At 38.6% G+C, this 21514-nt stretch overlaps 1 protein-coding gene across 2 annotated transcripts in view; it reads left to right on the top strand.

The window, feature by feature from the left end:
• The window catches only part of LOC139731227 (transmembrane ascorbate-dependent reductase CYB561-like), a 32149-nt gene extending 10892 nt beyond the window's left edge, over positions 1-21257 (top strand). Inside the window, exons 2-5 of one of the 2 annotated variants that reach the window (XM_071642112.1) lie at positions 12779-13098; positions 15209-15411; positions 20085-20239; positions 20890-21257. In XM_071642112.1, coding sequence (XP_071498213.1) covers positions 12921-13098; positions 15209-15411; positions 20085-20239; positions 20890-21124 — 771 coding nt within the window. In that variant the 5' untranslated portion in view covers positions 12779-12920 and the 3' untranslated portion in view covers positions 21125-21257. The remainder of the gene's footprint in view (positions 1-12778; positions 13099-15208; positions 15412-20084; positions 20240-20889) is intronic. The other variant, XM_071642113.1, reaches the window with a different exon arrangement.
• Positions 21258-21514: the final 257 nt, after the last annotated feature.

The following is a 21514-nucleotide window of genomic DNA, read 5'->3' as shown; positions in this document are numbered from 1 at the left end:
TAATTTCTTGTTATTGAGAACTAATTGCATTAAAGGTCCTGTTTACCTTTGGAAAAAATTGCAAGATATCACATTTGATGCATATAATTATATGTGTAGGTCTGTTGTATCACAAAACATCCTACCATATGAAATTTTCGCAATAAAGCGGCCTATACTACAAGGAGATATCAGTATTTTTTTTTCCATAACTGTAGACGGTTTAGTCTGGAAACATTTTTGTTATAACTATTGTTCACATTTTTTGTATAACCTCAATTATACGTACGGATTCAAATTTTTACAGTGGTTGTTTCTATCCCAAACTCACAATTTAGAACTATTTTAAAAGCATTACTGCTGGGTTTTTGTTTCATGTGCAAGTGGTAAATTATGCCTTTAATGTATATATTATGCGTGCGTCTATGTGTCTCTTCATCGCTGTTTTCCGTCTGTCTCTCGTTATGTTATTTCTTAAGATAAAAGAAATAAAAAGGGAAAAATTGCCCTGAACCCCCTCCTTCTATTTTTTTTTTCTTTTTGTCAGCTGATGAAACCCGGAAGAGGCACTAGAAATATTTTTGACCCCCCCCCCCTTTATGGAATTCCTGGATCTGTTCCTAATAATTATTTATAAATCATGAATCGAACTGAAGAAACCACAAAAATCCTGTTTTGTATTATTCTACACGATTATATGGAGGAAGCGTAAGATTTACCTGACATTTAAACATACCTTTGCGACAAAGGTTGCTGGAGAGAAAGTTTGCCCGAGGCTGGCTCTGCACAGCCATGACAACAGAAACCAATACTGTAAACTGAACTCCAGTTATTGAAGTGAATACAAAAGAACGGAGAAATGGAAAGAGATATTCTTTGAAACAGAAATATCAATGCACCGGCCTACTTCCTCCTTCCAACTGGAGAAAAAGATCTTCTAGCAATTTTCATCTTCGGTGTAATTTTTTTTTTTGGTGACATGAAGGAATCACACACAACTCGTTTTTAACCGGTACCCCCCCCCCCCCAAAAAAAAAAAAACAAACAAACAAAAAAAACAAAAAACAAAAACAAAACAAAACAAAAAAAAACAAAAACAAAAACAAAACACACAAAAAACAACAAACAAAAAACAAAAAACAAAAACAAAAACAAAACAAAACAAAAAACAATAACAACAACAAAACACACACAAAAAAACAATCAGAAGAATAGCGACAAAGAAAGTTTCCAGTAACCCATCAAAACTCGCGTGTTTTCAAAAGAATGTGTAATATAAATTCGTCATATATTTTCCTTCCTTGTATCACTCTCTTTACCAGCTCTTAACTCTTTACGTGCCATGGTGTAAACCCCTGTGTCCCACATTCTTTTGAGACAGGAAAGTTGTCATGCTTTGGGAAAACATTCTGTTTTTCAGATCTATGTAACTTTTATAGAATTTTGTTTCCCTGATGGACAGGTAAGGGGCAATTGTACAGAAAATGCCAGGCTTAGCTTTGATGTAAAACCTGTTGTATGACAAATCTATGATTGTTTTGTTTTGTTTTTTTCTTTTTTTGAAATTACCAGTAGCTACACTGTAAAAACATCGGTGTTAGATTTAACACCACGGGTGTTAAATCTAACACCGATCAAACTTCAATAAAGGACCACACCCACAGGTGTTGAAAATGCACTGTGATGGTGTTGAAAAGTGTTCTACTGACACTTCGTGGTGTTAATTTGACACTGTACCTGGTGTTATTTTGACACTGTACTGGTGTTAATTCAAAAATGACACCACATGGTGTTGATTTGATATTTGTTGGTGTTAATATCAATGGTTTAACACCCGTCCAGCTCCAATAAGAGACCACACCAGCTGGTGTTACTTTGGTGTAAATTCATTTTCACATTTTTTCAAAAATCTAATATTTTAATGTAAAATTTTTGATCGTCTTGTTTAAATTAAAAATCAACCAGAAGTGCAGTTACTAAGAAACTCTTCAAAAAACAGTTTAAAATTTGGAAATGACACCCGGAGGTGTTAATTTAACACCATAAATGAGCACCGAAAATTTAACACCAGCTCGGTGTTCACTATTTAACACCGGACTTTTTGCAGTGTACATTATTGTAGAGAGATGACTTTTGCACACGAAACAGTGACAACAATTAAGAATTTACTTGCAAATCCAGTCGGGAACACCCCTTGATAGTCAACCACCACATTAAATGCAAGCTATACATGTGACAGGAATTGAATCGTGAGAAACGATTTCATTGTACTGCGGCATTTGGCGATTTATTGATCAGTTTGGGCTGGTTTGTGCGTTTCATGGGCAGAATATGCGAAGTTGGCACGCCGTCAACTGAGTCGGGTGTGCAAACATGGCACATAAAGAGTTATAACTGTCGTTGGCCGCTGTCTATAGCATAATTATAGCACAATTACTTCCCACTCAGTGAGTGGCAAGATTTTCTTTATGTATCTCTTCGTTGAGCCCATTGCACAATTACCCCCCACTCAGTGAGTGGCAAGATTTTCTTTATGTATCTCTTTACCTGGGGCCATCATCCTCGTCAAGCTTAGCTTATGATGATGGTCCCCTGCATTTCATTTTTATCATTTCCTATTGCTTCCTTTCATATATGATATTCGTTCTTGAAAAAAAAAAGAAGAAAATGTATGTAAGATCCAAACGTTACGAATATTAGCTGTGTAAATGACTATGTAAGTATCTTGTTGATTTGTTGATTTGTATTGATTTTGAAATGCAGAAATAAAAACTGAACTGAACTGAACTGATAATCATGCAGACTCAATAGAAAGTTTATGTATGCCCTACTCATAAACGATGGCCTAAACAACCTTAAACTTGCTGGAGCTTTGCCCTATCCATAATAACTCATGCATGCAAGTAATTTACTGCTGAAGGAACTTGATTGCAGATGAAATGGTTCGTTGATATATAGGCTACCCCCTCCCCTCACAATAACAGCAGCGACAAAAACAAATCCATGAATCCTATTACAATGAAGGCCTATTTGTATTTACCTTTTTTTCACTCACACATAAGTTCTGTTGCTTGGAGAGATTTAGCAATGATTAACTACAAAAAACCTTTCTTGGTATTCTTTCACCCAAGAATTATATCCATTTTCGTCTGGAATGCTTTTCACTTTGTTTGCTCATTGATATAGCTTAAGCTTTATACGGTGAACCCTTTTGAGAAAAAAAGTAAAGGAACTCTAAACAGGCCCTCTTATTTGAAAAAAGGTAAAATATATCAATTATTATAGTTTCTCTGTAATCAATGTCTTTGCTGTTATCAGTATTGCCATAAATCACAAAGCTTTTATGAAAAGCCTGCAAAAGAAGAAGAAGAAGAAGAAGAAAAATCAACTCGATGAAATTATTAACAAAATTTCATCGACTGTTTTTTTTTTAAGGAACCGTTAATGGCACCTTCTCACTGTGACTGAAATGTGAAGGAACCCACTGAAAGCAAGTCTTATATGTAGGTCCCTAGATGAAAATTTTAAAATCTCTAAAAAACCGAACTAACAACGAAAACGTTGAAAGGAAGGAGTGGGACGTAAAGGAAAAGAGAGCAAAACGAACAATGAGAATACGTTACAACATACCGAGAGTGTAATTTCAACCAGCTAAGAACTTGAAGAAGAGACCATGGAAAAACAAAATGATGGATACAATTTTGTTCACAATCTTCATATAAAATGCATTCAATATACGCATTATTCAAACTATCACTGGTCTGTAAGTTTTTAAGCCTCAATTCTGTTCTGTGAGGTTACAGAAGTCCATAAAAATAGGTTCTTTCTTTTTGTCCATCAAACTACAGTGGTTAAGATAGTATTTCCTGCTCTTCCGCGCGGGCTCTCATTAATGATATCCTTAACTACATCAGTTTCACACCATGAAATCATGTGATTAAGCAAGTTGTAAACCTACATGATATGTCTGTATGCTGTCAGTATAATCATTCCACATCCTCCCAAAATAGGCATTGTTAACCTCTGAAGAGCTCGAGTTAAGGTAATTATACTGTATGAGAAGGATACAGTTGATATAAATATGTAACAGAGCAGTAGACTTTCAAGTCTCCCACGAGGTAGACAGAAATGAGAAAGGGATTGAAAGGGATGGACTAGTTTTGGTTGAGATAGAGATTCAGATTCTAACTTTTTGCTAGATGATGAGAAACCATAAAAATAAGATCATTTATGCAATAGGAATTAAAAGTTTATTTGATGAAAATCGGTTTTGAAATGACTGGGATAGCAACAATGTTCCTTAATAAATGATGGGACTCATCTTTTATCACAGGACATCTTTGTTTTACTTTGTTTCTTGATATCCCAGCCATTTCGAACCGATTTTCATCAAATATATTTTAATTTCTCTTAGAATTGTATGCTCTTTAATATTGCATATAAATGGTTACTAATTATCTCACATAAAAATGTTGAAACCTGAATCCCGATCTCAACCAAAGCTAAACTATCCCTATTAAAATTGGTCAATTCACATTATGTGAATTAGCCAATTAAAGGCGATGTCGACGGTCACCTCTCACCTCTCTGACCACAAGCTTATCATCATTATTTTTATATCAATGATAGACATGAAAGCATCCTCCCTCTTTAAAAGGTCATCACATAACTATCTATTTTTACGACTCTTATAAGAAGTGAAGAAAATTTTATTTCTTTATGTCATTGTTATCAAATTAAAGCGGAAATAATGGTGATATATTCATAATGTAGGCCTAAATGAATCAGTAACTTATAAGCCCTTGACATCACCATAATACTAGTATCCATGTAGATTGATTTTCAAATGTGAATGGGATCGACATTGGTGTTCCGGGAAACTGCATGATAGTAATTTTACAATTTTGTAATTTGCTTTGATATATTAACATTTACATTCCGTTATTGCTTGATATTGCTATGCCAAAGTCAACCCGATAGTAGAAAGAGGATGTTTGCTTCAGAGACGAGTTTAATGGATTGATAATGGTAACCGAAATATTTGCCATAGATATTGTTTCCATGGTGAAGAAAACATTCTTCGCAAAATATGGGGAAGCCGACAAGCTATATGGGGAACATAGAACTCTCGTCACAGGGTTTGCTCGTGTCGGTCTTATTTTCCGTTTTTCCTGTTCTTCTTGCTCAACTCTACTCTACTCAAAACCAGTCACCCTTAGCATAATGAATTTCCCTTTAATATCACGTGACATCAGCTATTGTTCTCTCGATCAGGAGATAGAAGTCTTGCTTTCGTCTCTGCTTTAGTTGTTTGTTTTTCTCCCACTCTTATTCATTTCGGTCGGTATTGCATCCCTTTTAAGTACTGTACTAGTAGTGTAGATTAAACCAGACTGTTCGATCTTCAAGATATGGTCATCTGCGGTCGCATGTTTCCCCCTTTTTACTTTCATCTGCATCACGTTCATACACAGTATCGATGTAATATACGCATATACATTATTATATGATTTTTTTGTTGTTGTTGTTGCTGGATATAACAAAGGAATTTTGTGTTAACACTCTTTATAATTACTGATAATAATTTTCTTTATGACAGTCGTTACAACTGTGTTGAAGCCTTCCCATCAAGCAATGTCTGTGCACGTAAACCTAGACTGAAACCCCCCCCCCACTAAATTTTCTATTACAGGTGTCTGATTTTTCTCAGACATTACTAACTCAGTATTGTTTTGTTCTACCATGCAAGCCGCACGCATTGATTTTGGGTGTAAATGCAGTTTCCCTCGTTCATGCAGGAAGGGAACCTGGATCGCTTAGCCTTTGTCAAAGGCTTTTTTTTATAGCGATGATTTCAGATAATATAGCAGTTGTGTAGTTATAGGGCCTAGTAGTGGTAGTAGTATAAAGCAAAACAAAAGTAAGGCTCATTGACCATAGGTCCCTGGAGCCATGGATCTACGTAGGTCCATGCTGGAGCGACTGGCCTTTGGCTCGCTGGCCTGGCGATTGTCGGCGCTAACAACAGCAGCGCGAATTTCCATAAAAGAGGCTAGCGATCGCACGCTTGAGGAACCTCCCTTACGAAACACGGGCGTTTGTCAACCGTGGGAGTACATTGTACATGTGTATGTAGATGTGTAATTATTTTATACATGCAGAGGGTAAGAGGTATGGGGTGTTGACAGCTGCAAAGTCCGGAGCATATTCGGCGGTGACAGTCAGCTCTCCTGTGACCACAGGTGAGTCTAGTATGATGATTGATGTTTTCCCCACTATCACTATACCTTCTAAGAAAAGGCGAGAATGCATACCTGAATGTATATCGTCGCATGGTTGCTTTGTCGTTTCTGTACAATACCATATGTCTTGTCACAGTCACTATTTACATCTTTCTGAAGTCTCGGCATCCATCTCTATGTCTGTCTGCCGTCTAACATTTCAATTTGACAGATCGAGTGAGTATGCCAAGACCTGGTAATGTGTATAGACATGTGAATCTCAATTGTGGATTACAGGAGCGGGGTTGGGTTTTCATCCTTTTCATTGTCGTGAGAAACAGATTGTAGACTGTAAATTAGTACGTGCTCATATCTAACTGTTCATTCCTGCATTATTAGGGTGTTGAGGTGATGAGGGGATTGAAACCCAACACGAAACGAGCAAAGAAGCGTGAACGCTGGTACACTATAGGTGTTACGTAATGAGGGGCTGTACGATGTTGGTATATGTTATTAGTTGCGGTGGGAATAACCCCGGAGCGCTCCTTGTGCTGAGGGCTGGTTGTAGTAACACAGAGTGGTAAGACTTTAAAGGGATCGTATAGTTTTGGTTGAGACCTAATGTCGGGTTTCTAACATTTTTTGGTGAGATAGTGAGAAACTTCTTTTGAAATATGAAAGAGCATGCAATTTCATGAGGAATTCAACGTTTATTTGATGAAAATTGGTTTTGAAATGGCTGAGATATCCAAAACAGAGCGATTCTAATTAGTGTGGGACCCATATTTTATTACGATCGCTTTGTTTTACTTTGTTTTTTGATGTTTCAGTCGTTCCAAACCCGATTTTCATCAAATAAACTTTGAATTCCTCTTAAAATGGTATGATCTGTACTATTGGTATCTCGCAAAAAGTTAAAAGCCCCATTCCCCTCTCCACCAATACTGCACCATCCCTTTAACCCCGAGAGCTCGCTCGGAAGCGAGTGGCAAAACAGAACATTTGTGTTCTCTGGAGCGCTGTGTAAGATTTTCATTATAATGGTGTCTAATCAATTTATAAACACATACAAAGGGATCCGAAACTGACCAGAAATGAGTATACATTGTATAATTCATTAGTGAAAAATTGAACAAAGAAAATCGGATTTTCTGCGCTCAATTTTTCACAACTGGAGTAATCTGATGTCATTCAGATTCATGAAATTCTTCCGTCGAGTTTTTATTGCAACTGATTGACAAATTATCCCAAATCGAAGTGAATACAGCACCAAAATTGATCAGTGTTATAGTCGTAGCCATAATTTGATATTAATTCGTCTCAAAACGTTCTCCACACACTGGAGTGAGACAAAATTCACTTGTCGTCATACATCATGTGCAGAGACTCCAACCCCAAGCACCTTCTGATCTGGAGATTCTCCCGCCTGAAACCCGTAGCAAACGGGAGACTCCAAGTTGATGTGCGCGAAGCGCACATCACGAGCGCGGAGAGTGAAGTTCCTTGCGGCCGGGGTCCAGGGCCCGCTGAAGGGCCCTGTAAGCTCTAGGGCTCTAGATGCTTTTTTTTTGTGTGTTATCTAAGGTTTATATTTTTTCAACATACGATGGCAATGAGTAAGAAATTCTTTCCAACGGGAGACACAGAAATTAAATCTCAAACGGGAGAACGGGATATTTTGCAAAAATGGGCTTTCGGCGGGAGATCTCCCGTCGAAAGCGGGAGAGTTTGAGTCTCTGCATGTGTGTTAAGGTGAGTTCCGATATTATGCTAATTTTCTCTCGACTCGTATCAATATTTCGTATGAATTCAGTGTATATCATTCATACGTGATAGTAGACGCACGTCCTGATACAGATCACTTGAGGTGGGTATGCTGGTATGAAATTCGAGGCCATAATTCTCGCCTAAGCAGACGTGTCTGTAATTACTTCATCCTTTAGTTTGCTTTGTGTATGTGGGGTGTTTGGAACATGATCTAGATAGCAGGCGTGTCTATAGGATACACTAATAATCTATATATAAAGATTCTGCTTGATAGTGTCATGTACCCATTCCAAACAGTATAAAAATATTCACAATAATTTCTAAGTACAATTAAAGGTCAGCCATAGACTGTTTTTATATATTATACTGAAGGAAAAGATACGAAACACTAATCCATTAGTGTGTGTGTGTGTGTGTTTACCTGTTTGTGCTCTTACAATATAAAAGCATTATCTTTGCTTCTTAATATTGTAATTGCAAGGAACATAGGGCCTACCTAATGTGCACTGATCTTCGATTAAATCAAGGTTCTATTATTTCATTTCTTTATTTTACCTACTACTTTCAACCACTGTTTTCGTATTTCATTTTTTTTTTAGTGTTCATTACTCGATGATATTCTTTATTGTATACAAATGCATTAATGGCATGTTTGTTTTGGTTAAACAGTGTGAAGCAAATACAGCATCTTTTTATTGTTAGAATATCAGCTGCAGAGGCCATTTTTCGCTATAATGCACACAAGTATGATAGATACAAAAAAAAAATAGACTCAAAGTGTCTTTGCAAACTTACGCTCTCACGGTGAATATGCTGTATAACGTGTTAATGAGCGTGTTTCTACTGAGCGACGAAAATTCGAGGTGATGCCAGCCGATGTGTGGTGATACCGGCCGATGCCGGCCGATGCCGGCCGATGCGTGGTGACACCTCGAATTTTTCCTCAGTAGAAACAGATCTGGTAGTGGCCGATGCCGGCTGATGCGAGGTGCTCCGTCGTCCATCTATTGAGGTGGTCGATGCGTGGTGACGCGAAGGACGATTCTCAGTAGAAACACACCGGGTAGCGGAATTCGTGGTGTATCGGACGTCTAGAATTTCTCCCCGCGCTTTTCAATAGGTTCATCGCACACATGTGTACAAAATACGTGTGTACACACAGCGACCGTGTTCGCATCATGCTTTGTTGGTACCAACTCGCTTGTGTATGTGTTATAGGCCCTATACGTTACGTTACATGTGAATTGTGGCATTCATCGCCTATTGTTCGCGTGATTAACAGCCTAACTTTGCATTACTAAGCCCTCATCACTTACTTGATTTTACACCGCGTTATTTCATTCTATATTGTCTCGAAATCGCGAGAGTACCACATTAGTATGTCGCAGCCTTGAGAAAATCTCAACTGGACCCTCGATCTCCAAAGATTTCTCATCAGTCAGTGGCAGGATACCAGTATGTTAGTTCGGGGTATATTGGATGGGAAGACGAAGAGAAATGGCTAATCAAAAAATAGCCGACGCAGTTGTAGCAAAGCAGGCTGGGTTCGGATCGTATCAACAGGCAGTGCGCGCGTGACCCAAATCTGTGACTTAAAAATACCTGACTTCCGGAATCGCCGCATTTGCACGTCACATTTGCATCACCTCGTATTTTATCGCTCAGTTGAAACAGCTCGAGTAGTCGTAAAATACGAGGTGCTGCGTTGGACAAAATTCGTGACGATGCCAGGGATGTGAGGTGCTCTCAGTAGAAACACGCTCAAATGTTACTGCATGACCGGCGCACTCATTCACAGCCACAGGCCATGTGCAATTGTTATTCAAAATGTCGAAAAGGCTATTAAATAGGTGCGAGCGTTTTATACCTCCGGATGATTTTCAGATTTTTACATTTGAACAACGATAAATTACTTATACTGAGTACAGAGTTTCAGAATTTGTAGTAATTGGGATGAAGAATAAGAATGTTTTTAAAGTTACATAACAAATTGCAATGAACAAGGATGATGACATGGCAGCCTCACCATAAGAATGCATCAGTTGGGGCTCAAGGAAACAGAACAAAAGAAGGCATGCATAGATTATACACAGGTGAACTTGTTAAGCAAGCGGTATTGTAAAGGAATTACACTGCGACATTTTTGTAATATGTGAGTCTCCTACAGTGTATGTCATCAACACTATTCAGTGTAATTTGTTGAAGATTTTCAGAGTTTTCTTTTTTTCTTCTCAAAGACCACAATAAATTCCACAAATCTATACGTGGAGCTGCCGATGTATGTACATTGTAGGCCTACTGCGTGGTGTGAAATTATGAAAATCGTCTGGAATGCCCCTTTAAAGGACAAGTTCACCTTCATAAACATAAGGATTGAGAAAATGCAACAATATTAGTAGAACACATCAGTGAAAGTTTGAGGAAAATTGGACAATCGATGCAAAAGTTATGAATTTTTTAAATTTTTGTGTTGGAACCGCTGGATGAGGAGACTACTACAGCTTGTGAGTCATATGCGTACAACAGCATAAAGAAAATATAAAAGAAAATTCAACATATTTTCATTTTTTTCGCATAATAAAAGAGCAATTGACTTGCCTCTTTCTAAAGGCAGGGGGAATAATATTACCCATAACATTTATCGGTAACGAGTCAGGGGAATGTGTACTTTTTTCAAAAGATGGAATTTTGTGAAATTCTCTTTATATTTTCCTTATATTGTTGTACGCATGTGACATCTAAGTTATTCATACACTGGAGTAGTCTTCCCATCCAGCGGGTACTGCAAAAAAACTTCAAAAATTCATAACTTTTGAACGGATTGTCTGATTTTCCTCAAACTTTCAATGATGTGTTCTACTAATATTGCTACATTCTCTCAATCCTTATGTTTATGAAGGTGAACTTGTCCTTTAAGAGTTAAATGACTTGTTGTAATATACTTTGATTTTTTTGCCACAAATTTGACCGAATTGAGGATGCTGTACTAATATTTAGTTGATGAACTCAAGTTGACTCTTAAACGGAGTTACTGATGCGAAAACCTGTGCCCGTACGACACCAGCTTTTCTTGATACATTAGAACGACAGGTAGAATACGACGAGACAGAAAAATCCGTTTGTCCGTAGGAGTTTTCTAACATTTTTTTTTTTTTTTTGGGGGGGGGGGGGGGGCATTTACGGCTCTCCTCTATAAGAGGGGATTCCGTGAAGCCAGACGTAGTGTCCGCGGAACATTGTGTAATTGTTTGTACGGAATTCAGTGGAAGAACTGTACCTGTCCACGTACAAAGTGTACGTTACCTGTCCACGTACGGTATGTTGCATCAAAGAGCTATTGGGTTAGTAGCTCTTTGGTTGTATTTAGTGTAAATGTCATTGTTTTGTCATCTGTATGTACAGGACCTCCAGGAAGAACAGTACTTGCCTACTGGTGAGGCTACCCTGTTGAAACAAGACTGAATAAATAAATAAATGAATAAAGTATGAATGAATAAACGAATAAATGAATAGATAAATGAATAAATAGATAAATAAATAAATAAATAAATAACTAGATGAATAAATAAGTGAATACATGATACATACATACATACATACATACATACGTACGTACATACATATAAATAAAATCTCCGACAACCAGAGACAGACAGAATAAACTGATATATCGGTCAAGAATGCAACATGCCCATGCGGGTTTACCAATATCTGTCATTTCATCCCTATATACCATCATGCAGATATTACACAATGTGGCACGTACTGAACAATGCCTTTCTCGTGCAATATTTTCATGTTCCAAGAAAAAAAAATGATTTAGGGAGGCACGGAAAACCGAGAAGGGATGGAAGGAAATAGAGAGTGAAAAAGAGGTGATGGAATCGGGGGTATAGAAGCTGGTGTGACATAAGGATGACAGTTTTCCCACCTGCTTGTTTCTATAATCCTAGAATTGTCCGGTGTTATGTGAACATGACTAGATCTCATGATAACCCCAGGAAAACAACTAAAAGAGGAAATAACCCACATACGGAATCACGAAGCCCTTTTTGTTTCCAAGCCACCACCACCACCACCACCACCAACCCCCCCCCCCCCAAAAAAAAGAAGAAAAACCGACAGCAACAACAACAACAAACAATATAAATGTGATGCCTGGGGTCGATGCAAACCACTTGCTACCACTCATCTCTCTTTCATTATCCAGCTGCTTTTGATCTTAAAGGGATTGTACAGTTATGGTTGAGACCTAATTTCAGGTTTCTAACATTTTTTGGTGAGATAATGAGAAACCTCTTATAAAATATAAAAGAGCATGAAATTCTATGAGGAATTCAACATTTATTTGATAAAAATTGGTTTTGAAATGGCTGAGATATCAAAAAAGAGCGATTCTAGTAAAGTGTGGGACCCACACTTTATCAAGATCGCTTCGTTTTACTTTGTTTTTGGATGTTTCAGTCATTCCAAACCCAATTTTTGTTAAATAGACTTTGAATTCCTCTTAAAATAGTATGTTCTGTACTATATCACAAGTCTTTTCTTGGTATCTCACAAAAAGTTAAAAGCCCAATTCTCATCTCCACCAAAACTGAACCTTCCCTTTAATCACAACGCTCGCTGTCCTCGAGACGTCTATCGGAAGTGAACATAATCAAGACGCGCAGATTTGCTGGTTGGTGTGAAAATTGCCTGCTTACACATTTCAAGCGAGGCAGCGGTGGACAGTGATAGCTACGGGAACGAATGGTTGTCCTTCGGTCTTTCTTTTGTCTCACTGTCATTTCTGTATTCACCTCCGTGCACAGATACTTCTCCAGTGAAGTGAAGAATCCAGCATTGTCCACACTGGTTATGATCCACGCCATCGCTCGTCTCGTAGCCTTCACCAGTCCTGTCCTTCGTTGACCACCTGCAAGCTTGACCCCGCCCACCGTCCAGTCCCTCACCATGTTCGTCTTCTACCTGCTCCTCGGCGCCTCGCAGGTCCTGGCCATCCTCATCCTGATCCTTGCTGGGTATTGGACGGGCCACACCCTTGGAGGGTTTGCCTGGGATGGGTCCTCGCAAGAATTCAACCTTCACCCATTGCTGATGACTCTGGGTCTCATTTTCCTCTACGGAGACGGTGAGTTTAGTTCTTCGTAGTACGGGAACATGACGTACATTGCTGCGTTTACACCATGTTCCCGGCGGCCACGACAGTCCCATTTGCCCGAAAACTAAAGTAGTGTGCCGTGGGTAGAGGAGACATTCTCCTGCCTCCCCCCCCCCCCCCCCCCCCTCCTCCCTTCGCCCCGGTGAACAGCTATCAGATGCTGTTCTCATGCACGGCCATTGGTCAGGCTAGTCTATCCATATTTTTCGTCGCGTCCCGTTATTGAAGGGCTCCATGTTTTGTGACGGCCTATCACTTGTCGTCGTGTTTTGTTGAGTTCACCCGCTTTTATCGCGGCATACAAAATTCCTCATTAGCACCGGGACTGCCGTGGCATTTTTTTTTTTTGTTGTTGTTGACAGTTTGAAAATCTGACAAGGCATCCTCGGCAGTCGAGGCTTGTCACATTTGCCTATCCCTTATCACCGCGTTGTTTCACGTCCATCTCGTTTTGTCCACGATGGCCTGAATCGTGGCTGCCATGGTTGCCGGGAACATGGTGTAAACGCATCATCATGGAAGGTTTTAAGGAATGATCCAAATGTAAGTGCATGCCCTGGAAGAGAGGAGATTGATAGCATTCTCGAATTGAACTGCGATGGATCAAGATAACGTTTCATTGTTTGATTTTTTTAAAAGTTTCTCGGCACTTTCTGGACAAATTAAGATGGAAAATTGATAATAAAAATGGCATCGTTGATAATTTCAACCAAGTCATAAAGTACTAGTAGTGTTTTGTAAATGTGCCCATTGTTACACATGGTTCATGGTCAAAGCTATGAAGTATATGAGTTCGAAGTTGCATGTTGTATGTGTGTCTCCTCTTGTAGATACAATGTCGTGAAGTACATCATGGCAGCCGAACGGTTTTAATCAGGCGGGAAAAGACAGGTATCCAGGGGCAACACCAGACGAAGTGTAACCGGGCGGAGAAATCCTTCGAAAATTTTGCATTGCGTTTGTTGTTGTTTTTTAACAATCTTGATGTTTATAAATCATCACTTTTATTATCATTCTGATACCTTCGCCGCTAAGTGTCCCTGGAGGCATTATGTTTTCGGGATGTCCCTCCGTCCGTTCGTTCTTTATCGATTTTGTAGACGGCGTAAGGTATGTCCAAATGAAACCTGGCATATGTTTGTACGAGTGGACAAAGATGTATACCTACCGATAACGTGCATGTGGGTACATACGCTGAACTTCTGCTTTGATTGGCATATTTAGCACTATAATTTTGGCAGGAAGGGTAAACATGAATAAACAACTATTTACATGCAATGATGTTAGTGCGGGTCATACATCAAGTTCAAAGGCTGTCGTTCCTTTGAGTTAAAACGTCTTTTCTATAGCCATTACCTCTGTTATTAATGTCTATGTAGTGACTTAAGCTGTAAGACACGTTTGAAATACGAATGATTGGCACGATAACGATGATGACAGAAGTTCAAAGAATGAAGTTCAAAGATCGAGGTCAAAGGTCGGTGTACTTTGCAACAGCAGCAGCAGTAACAACATAACTTGTTCTTTCAAGCCATTACTTGAGTTGGCATTATTATTGTTAGTTCTGTAAGTTTGCTGGACAGCGTAGAAGAAAATTTGCAATGTCGTCCATGAACATGACAGCAGTAACAGGTCAAATGTCAAGGTCACGACTTTTCCCTTGAAAGGGTGGATATGTTGTAGATTGGGATGGGGTAGACCCGCTCTCTTCTGCCCGAGTTTATCTTAACTGCATGCGATTCTCTCAAGGGATCCGTAAGATGTTTTCGCTACGTCTGCTGTGGAGATGAATTTCTCAACATTTGCAATAAGTACGTTATACCAACAAAATGAACGCAAGTAAGGGTAAATGATAAGTTTGATAAGTTTCTTATAGAGTATAATTTCTTGGGTATCCATTCATGTGGCCTCTTTCATCTTAAGTGCTTAAAGATAATGCTATATAATTTGCGTACGAGCGGTAAAAGATTTGCTTCACATTCATTCCATTTTTTGAGACCTGAGTACATGAATTTAACACTAAACATTTCATGCAGTCTTTATCAGTGATACGTTATGGGATTTATTTCTCTTCTACCAGCCATCCTGATGTTCCGCATTCTCCGGCGGGAGAACAAGACGGCAGTGAAAGTTATCCACCTGCTGATGCAAGCCCTGGCTCTGGTCTGTGCCTGTATCGCCCTCAAAGCGGTCTTCGCCTTCCATAATAAGAACAGCATTCCTAATCTCTACTCCCTGCACAGCTGGGTCGGCCTTACCGCTTTTATTCTCTTCGCCTGTCAGGTAGATAATGACTCTGCATCCTGCCCGGAATATTATTATTTCATTTTAACAAACTCAAACAGATTGGAACTGACCAAAAATAAATATTATATATGAGTGGAAAAATGAGCAAAGAAAATGGGATTCCATCGGGATTCGAACCCGAGACCTCCGGATTGCTAGCTGAGCTATATAGAAAGCCCTAGTTCAGTGTTCGTCCCAGAAACCCTAAATTCTCAATGCTCGGATGGTCAGAAGCCATGGCAATGTGTTTGTGTGTGACACACACGCACACACTTAAACCTGACATAAACCCGCAGCATAATTCGACTTGGGGATAAAAATGCGAGGGATCACCGAAGTTATAAAACTTTTTGAGTTTGTAACAAACGCAAGCAGATGGAAACTGAACAGAAATTGATTTAATTTATTAGTGGAAAAATTTTCATCTAATTCTTTTAATTCGTCAGGCTTATAGAAATTGCAATGTAGAAGATGAGGGGCCACGTTGTAAACCTCAAAATGGATTGTCGTGATATCTGAGAATGTCGTCAAGTCTCCTGTGTTGAAATTTAATACCCAATAAACTAATTTATCTAACCAAGGAACCTCCTTGATCTAACAATCTCATATAGTGGTGCATCAAATGATCTCATAGTGTGACTGTGATTGGCCAGTATATCTGTGACGTCATCTAATCTCTCTTCGTAGCCTATTGTTCAGTTTACTTTGCTTTTAGACCCCCGGATTCGACAGATTCGACAATGAGAGGAGTTCCTATAATGTACTGGACAAAAAAAAAAAAAAAATTGCCCAACAGGGTAGACTAGGAAGTGCATTTTATAAGAAAAAGAACTGTTAATAGTCCCAAGCACGAAAACAGCCTGCGCGGAGACAGGATAAAGGTCGAAGAAAGTTGTCTGCTCTTTGTCAGACAATGAATAGCAAATTATAGATGCGGGTATTGCTGTATTACACTTAACAGAATAATGATCTGCCTGTAAATGATATATGAACTGAGCTGTGCTATGTAAAATTATATCTAAATGAAAAAGCTTAATTCAAAATACGCAGGCATGCAGCTCTATATAGTTTTGACTCGTGTTGGATGCAGATGATTTATTGGAAACTACATTATACATGCAAGCATGTGACCTGGAACGTGTTAAAGAGCTTTACGATATTGTATAAGTTACTTTTATTGCAGTGTGTTGTGGTGATAATCAAAGCACAATTTCACACCGTATCGTCACATCGATTCTCGAAAGGTTTGCGTGAAATTCGACAAACAGGGAAGTGAAGTTTCATCCGAATTTATAATACTAATTATGGAAATTTGAAATAACACAATACACCGTGACCAGTGGCGTATCTGGGGGGGGGGGGGGGGTGGGCAAGGGGATCACGTGCCCCGGGCGGCACTCCTTGGGGGCGCAAAAAAAAAAACGCAAAAAAAAACGAAGAAGAAGAAGAAGAAAAAAAGAAAAAAAAAACGAAGAAGAAGAAGAAGAAGAAATTAAAAAAAAAAAGATCGACCGGAAAAGGGGGGGGGGGAGGGAGGATGGTGGGGGGGGGGGGCAGAAAACCAAATCAAACGAGATAAAAACAAAACATGATGATGACGCGGACAAAATGACAATATTTATTGTGTTCACACAAGAATTCCATGTTCTGTAAACTGAAATACAAAAATTTTCGGCTCACTCGCTGCGCTCGCTCGCCAAAATTTATATAAAAAAAGAAGGTAAGAACAAAACGTGATGATAACGTGGACAAGATGACAATGTCTATTGTGTTCATACATGTCATTTTATATTTAGCAGGCAAAATGTTTCACGGAGCAGCGGCTGCAATGTCTTTCGTTCTGAAGCGATAGCCAATTGGATCAAAAGAAGGCGCCAACGGTTTCGAACATACGGGTCGTCACTATATCTTGATTAGAATTGTAAGATTTGATAAGCAAAAAATGACAAGAGTTCCATGTTTTGTAAGCTGAAATACAAAAATTTTCGGCTAGCTCGCTACGCTCGCTCGCCAAAATTTATAAAAAAAGAGGAAGATAAGAACAAAACGTGACGATGACGCGGACAAAATGACAATGTCTATTGTTCACACATGTCATTTTATATTTAGCAGGAAAAACGTTACACGGAGCAGCGGCTGCAATTTCATTCGTTCTGAAGCGATTGCCGATTGGATCAAAAGAGGACGCCAACGGTTTCGAACATACGAATACAAATAAAAAAGATAAAAAAAAGATAAGAACAAAACGAAATGATGACGCGGAAATATACAAATTTCGGCTCACTCGCTCGTACTAATTTAGAGTATTTTTCAAGTCCTCAGTTTGTTTGTAAAAATCGTTATCTATAAGGTCGTCAGTATAGCTTGGTTATTGTAAGATTTGACATGTATGATAAGCAAAAAATGACAAGAATTCCAAGTTTTGTAAGCTGAAATACAAAATTTTTTTGGCTCGCTCGCTGCGCTCACTCGCCAAAATTTATCAAAAAAAAAATAGAGATAATAACAAAACGTGATGATGACGCGGAAATATACAAATTTCGACTCACTCGCTCGTACTAATTTAGAGTATTTTTTCGAGTCCTCAGTTTGTTGGTATAAATCGTTATCTATAAGCTCGTCACTATAGCTTGATTAGAATTGTAAGATTTGATAAGCAAAAAATGACCAGAATTCCATGTTTTGTAAGCTGAAATGCAAAAATTTTCGGCTCGCTCGCCACAATTCATTAAAATTCATGACATTTAAGTCACCCTCAAAAAAACCCTTTTAAGTGCTTGAAAAAGCATATCATGTGGACTTTGTTTAAAGCGTATTATATCGGGACCATGTGGAAGAACAGACATATTTTGAAAATATGACTGAACAGGCAATCCCCCGTTTCTTCTGTACGTATATGCAATGTATATGCAACTTGTAATGTGTGTATTTTTATATGAAGACGGAAATGAAAACAAACAAACAAACAAACAAACAAACAAACAAATAAAGTCCCTACCGTAATGGAGTTACGGTTGAACACTTTTTCAGAAATTAGGGGTGCAATTTTCGCGCTTGCCCCTGGCGCCGTTTTCCCTAGATACGCCACTGACCGTGACATACGCCAGAAAGTTATAGTGGACGGAACGACACACTCAAGTTAGATGGGGGATGTTTTCGAAGGTTCTTTTTGACCCTAAAAAGGCCGGGGGGGGGGGTGAATCAACCCCCCCCCCCCCGACATTTTTTCGCGACTACTCCGCCGTTCGCTGACTTTTTACTTTCAAGTCTCGCGCATCTTTTGACACCATTTTCGCGAAAATCGCGTATACCGTTACGACGCTGCATAACGTTTTATACATGCCTGTCAGACCGAAAATGGCTCAAAAACGTGATTTTGTGTATAAAGTCTATGCAAATGGAGTTTTCTCTTCTTATTCATAAAGATATTATTTTCACTTTCATAGGCTGAAACTAATTAATTTTAGCATAATTATTCTTGAAATAGGTTCTGTTATAAATTTTGCAGAAAAAGATGATAAAACAAAAGGTCGAAAAAACAAAGAAATACATAAGAAATTCATGAAACAATGAAATACATAAGAAATTGATTTTGAAACCAATTTTTTTTTCAAGTACATTGTTAGGAATGCTACAAAGAATGTTTTCACCAAAAATTAGGATTCTAGGAACTCTAATTTCTGATTTAGAGCAAAATGTATGATTTTATGCATATATTAGCATAATTAATTATGAATTTCTTTTTGTATAGCTTGGTAGATTACGCCACAGGTAATGCATGTGCCAAATTTCATGGCGATTGCGCGATCGACGGCCGAGATCTCGGGGGGGGGGGGGGGTTGAATCAACCCCTCCCCGGCCACAGAACACCCCAAAAAGCCCGGCCTGGTTAGGGTTAAAATACGAAATTGAAATAAATATACATGGTATTCCAAAACAGACAAATTCCCTACTCCTGTGTTCATTGATCTAAAAATAAGATAGGATTCATTAATCCGAACATAAGTTTTGTGAATGGCGTTATTTTGAAGGTTCGTCATTCCGAAGGTTTGTTAATCGGAAAATGTAATAAAGTTCGTTATTCCGAAGGTTCATTGATCCGAAAATGAAATGAAGTTCTTCCATCCGAAAATGAAAAGGTGAGTTCAACGAACCTTCTGAATTTCAAACCCTGTTTCATTTTCGGATCAACGAACCTTGGAATATAACAAATCTTATTTCATTTTCGGATAAACAAATCTTCAGAGTTAACGAGCTGTAACTACTCAGATGAGGTGATAATGTCATCAGTCGTCAATAATCGATTTGCGTTTTACTATAACTCCTGAATATCATGGTTTTGGCCGAAAATTTAGCTACTATTATCCTTCCTTCTTTTTCAAGAAGTCAACGTTGCCCTAATGTATTGCAGTGCGTGAAACAGAATAGATAGACAGATGGATAGAAAGATAGATAGATCTGTCTCTCTATAATTATTTATTTGTCAATCAATCTTTCTCTCTATCTGTCCATCTATCTATTTATTAATCAGTCTCTCTTTCTATCTATCTATCTATTTATTTATCTATCTATCTATTTATTTATCTATCTATCTATCTATCTATCTATCTATATATATATATATATATATATATATATATATTATCTATTATATCTCATTCTTCCCTCAGTGGCTTGCTGGGTTTGTTTCCTTCTTTTTCCCGAAACTGAGGGAAGAGTACCGAGCCGCCTATCTGCCCCTCCACCGGTATATGGGTGTGGCAGTATTCGCTTGTGTCATCGCTGCCGCCTTCATTGGTATCAACGAGAAGTTGTTCTTCGTGTAGTAAGTATTCTACTTTGTTATATACACTGAAAAAAAGTCGGGTTTTAAATATGAAACACCGAGCTGGTGTATTTTCTGGTACTTATTTGTGGTATTAAATTGACATCTTGAGATGTCACTTCAAAATGTAAAACTTATGTTATCCTCAAGTTGTCGAACCCATGGTGAAACGAAACACCGAGCCTTGTAAACTAATTTCACGATGCCAATTGTTGACCTGTTGCAGCTGCGATGTCCAAGCTGTTTCACTGTCACACATTCGTGAGCTGATTTCCACTTTTAATAGACTTATTTCAAGGCCGTATGGAAGTGGAGACTATACTAAAAAGCGACATTACTTTTAGGCGTCTGAGCTATCATGGCGACAATATTATAGAAGCTGAATACTGATTTATTTATTTTTTTGTCTGTGCAATGTGGCAATTGTCCTCATTTGATTAATTCAAGTAGCTGCATTTTCCTTTTATTTTCTTGTTGTTTTGCTATTTTTTTTCTGTGTGTTACTGATTTTGCATTGGGTGCTGTGTGAGCGTGCATTTGTGTGTGTGTGTGTGTGTGTTTGTGTTTCTGTTATCAGAGTAGGGTCACCTCCCCGATCAGACCTTAGAATGCGTTCTTCTCTATCGTATTCCTCTTACCTCCTGATTCAGTGGCACCAGTGGTGGTACAGCCTACTCCACCCTGCCTTCCGGCGCGTATGTTGGCAACTTCCTGGGCTTCTTTATCCTTGCATTTGGGCTTATTGTGGGCTACCTTGTGACCAATCCCAATTACCAGCGCGAGGAAGTTCCATGCGAGGAGACGGTACCACTGTCTTCCGGAGGGATGCGGGGTTTCCAGGCAACGGAAGCTGTTCCCGAAGCCCAAGAGGTCAATGGCAACTAAAAGCAGCTGAAAAGAAAAAAAAATAGGCGGAGTAATCCATAGTGAGTGGAGAAGAAACAGGAGAAGAAGAGGAAGAACTGGAAAAGAAGAAAATGATGATGAAAAACAGGATGAAAAGAAAAAATAACAAAGAGATGCGAACTTATTATTTTATTATTTATCATGTTTAGGCAGCATGCAGCTACACATTGTGGAGTCATTAAATATTACGTAATGTACAAAACAACTCCGTATAATGATTGGCCAGTCTGAATCAAGCGCCTTCGAACGTACGTTCGCACCAATGATACTGATACTCCGATATACTATATAAATAGAGGATATTGGGATTAAAGTAAGCAATGAAGAAATTCAAAGTGTCCTCGAGGATATTACAAAAGGCCTTAACTT

The sequence above is a fragment of the Diadema antillarum genome, unplaced genomic scaffold (assembly GCF_040938485.1).
Source record: "Diadema antillarum isolate AM-2024a unplaced genomic scaffold, OU_Dant_1.0 seq00000367_RagTag, whole genome shotgun sequence".
NCBI classification, from domain to species: Eukaryota; Metazoa; Echinodermata; class Echinoidea; order Diadematoida; family Diadematidae; genus Diadema; species Diadema antillarum.
Note: the sequence above shows the minus strand (reverse complement) of the source record. Positions and strands in the feature narration are given on the sequence as shown.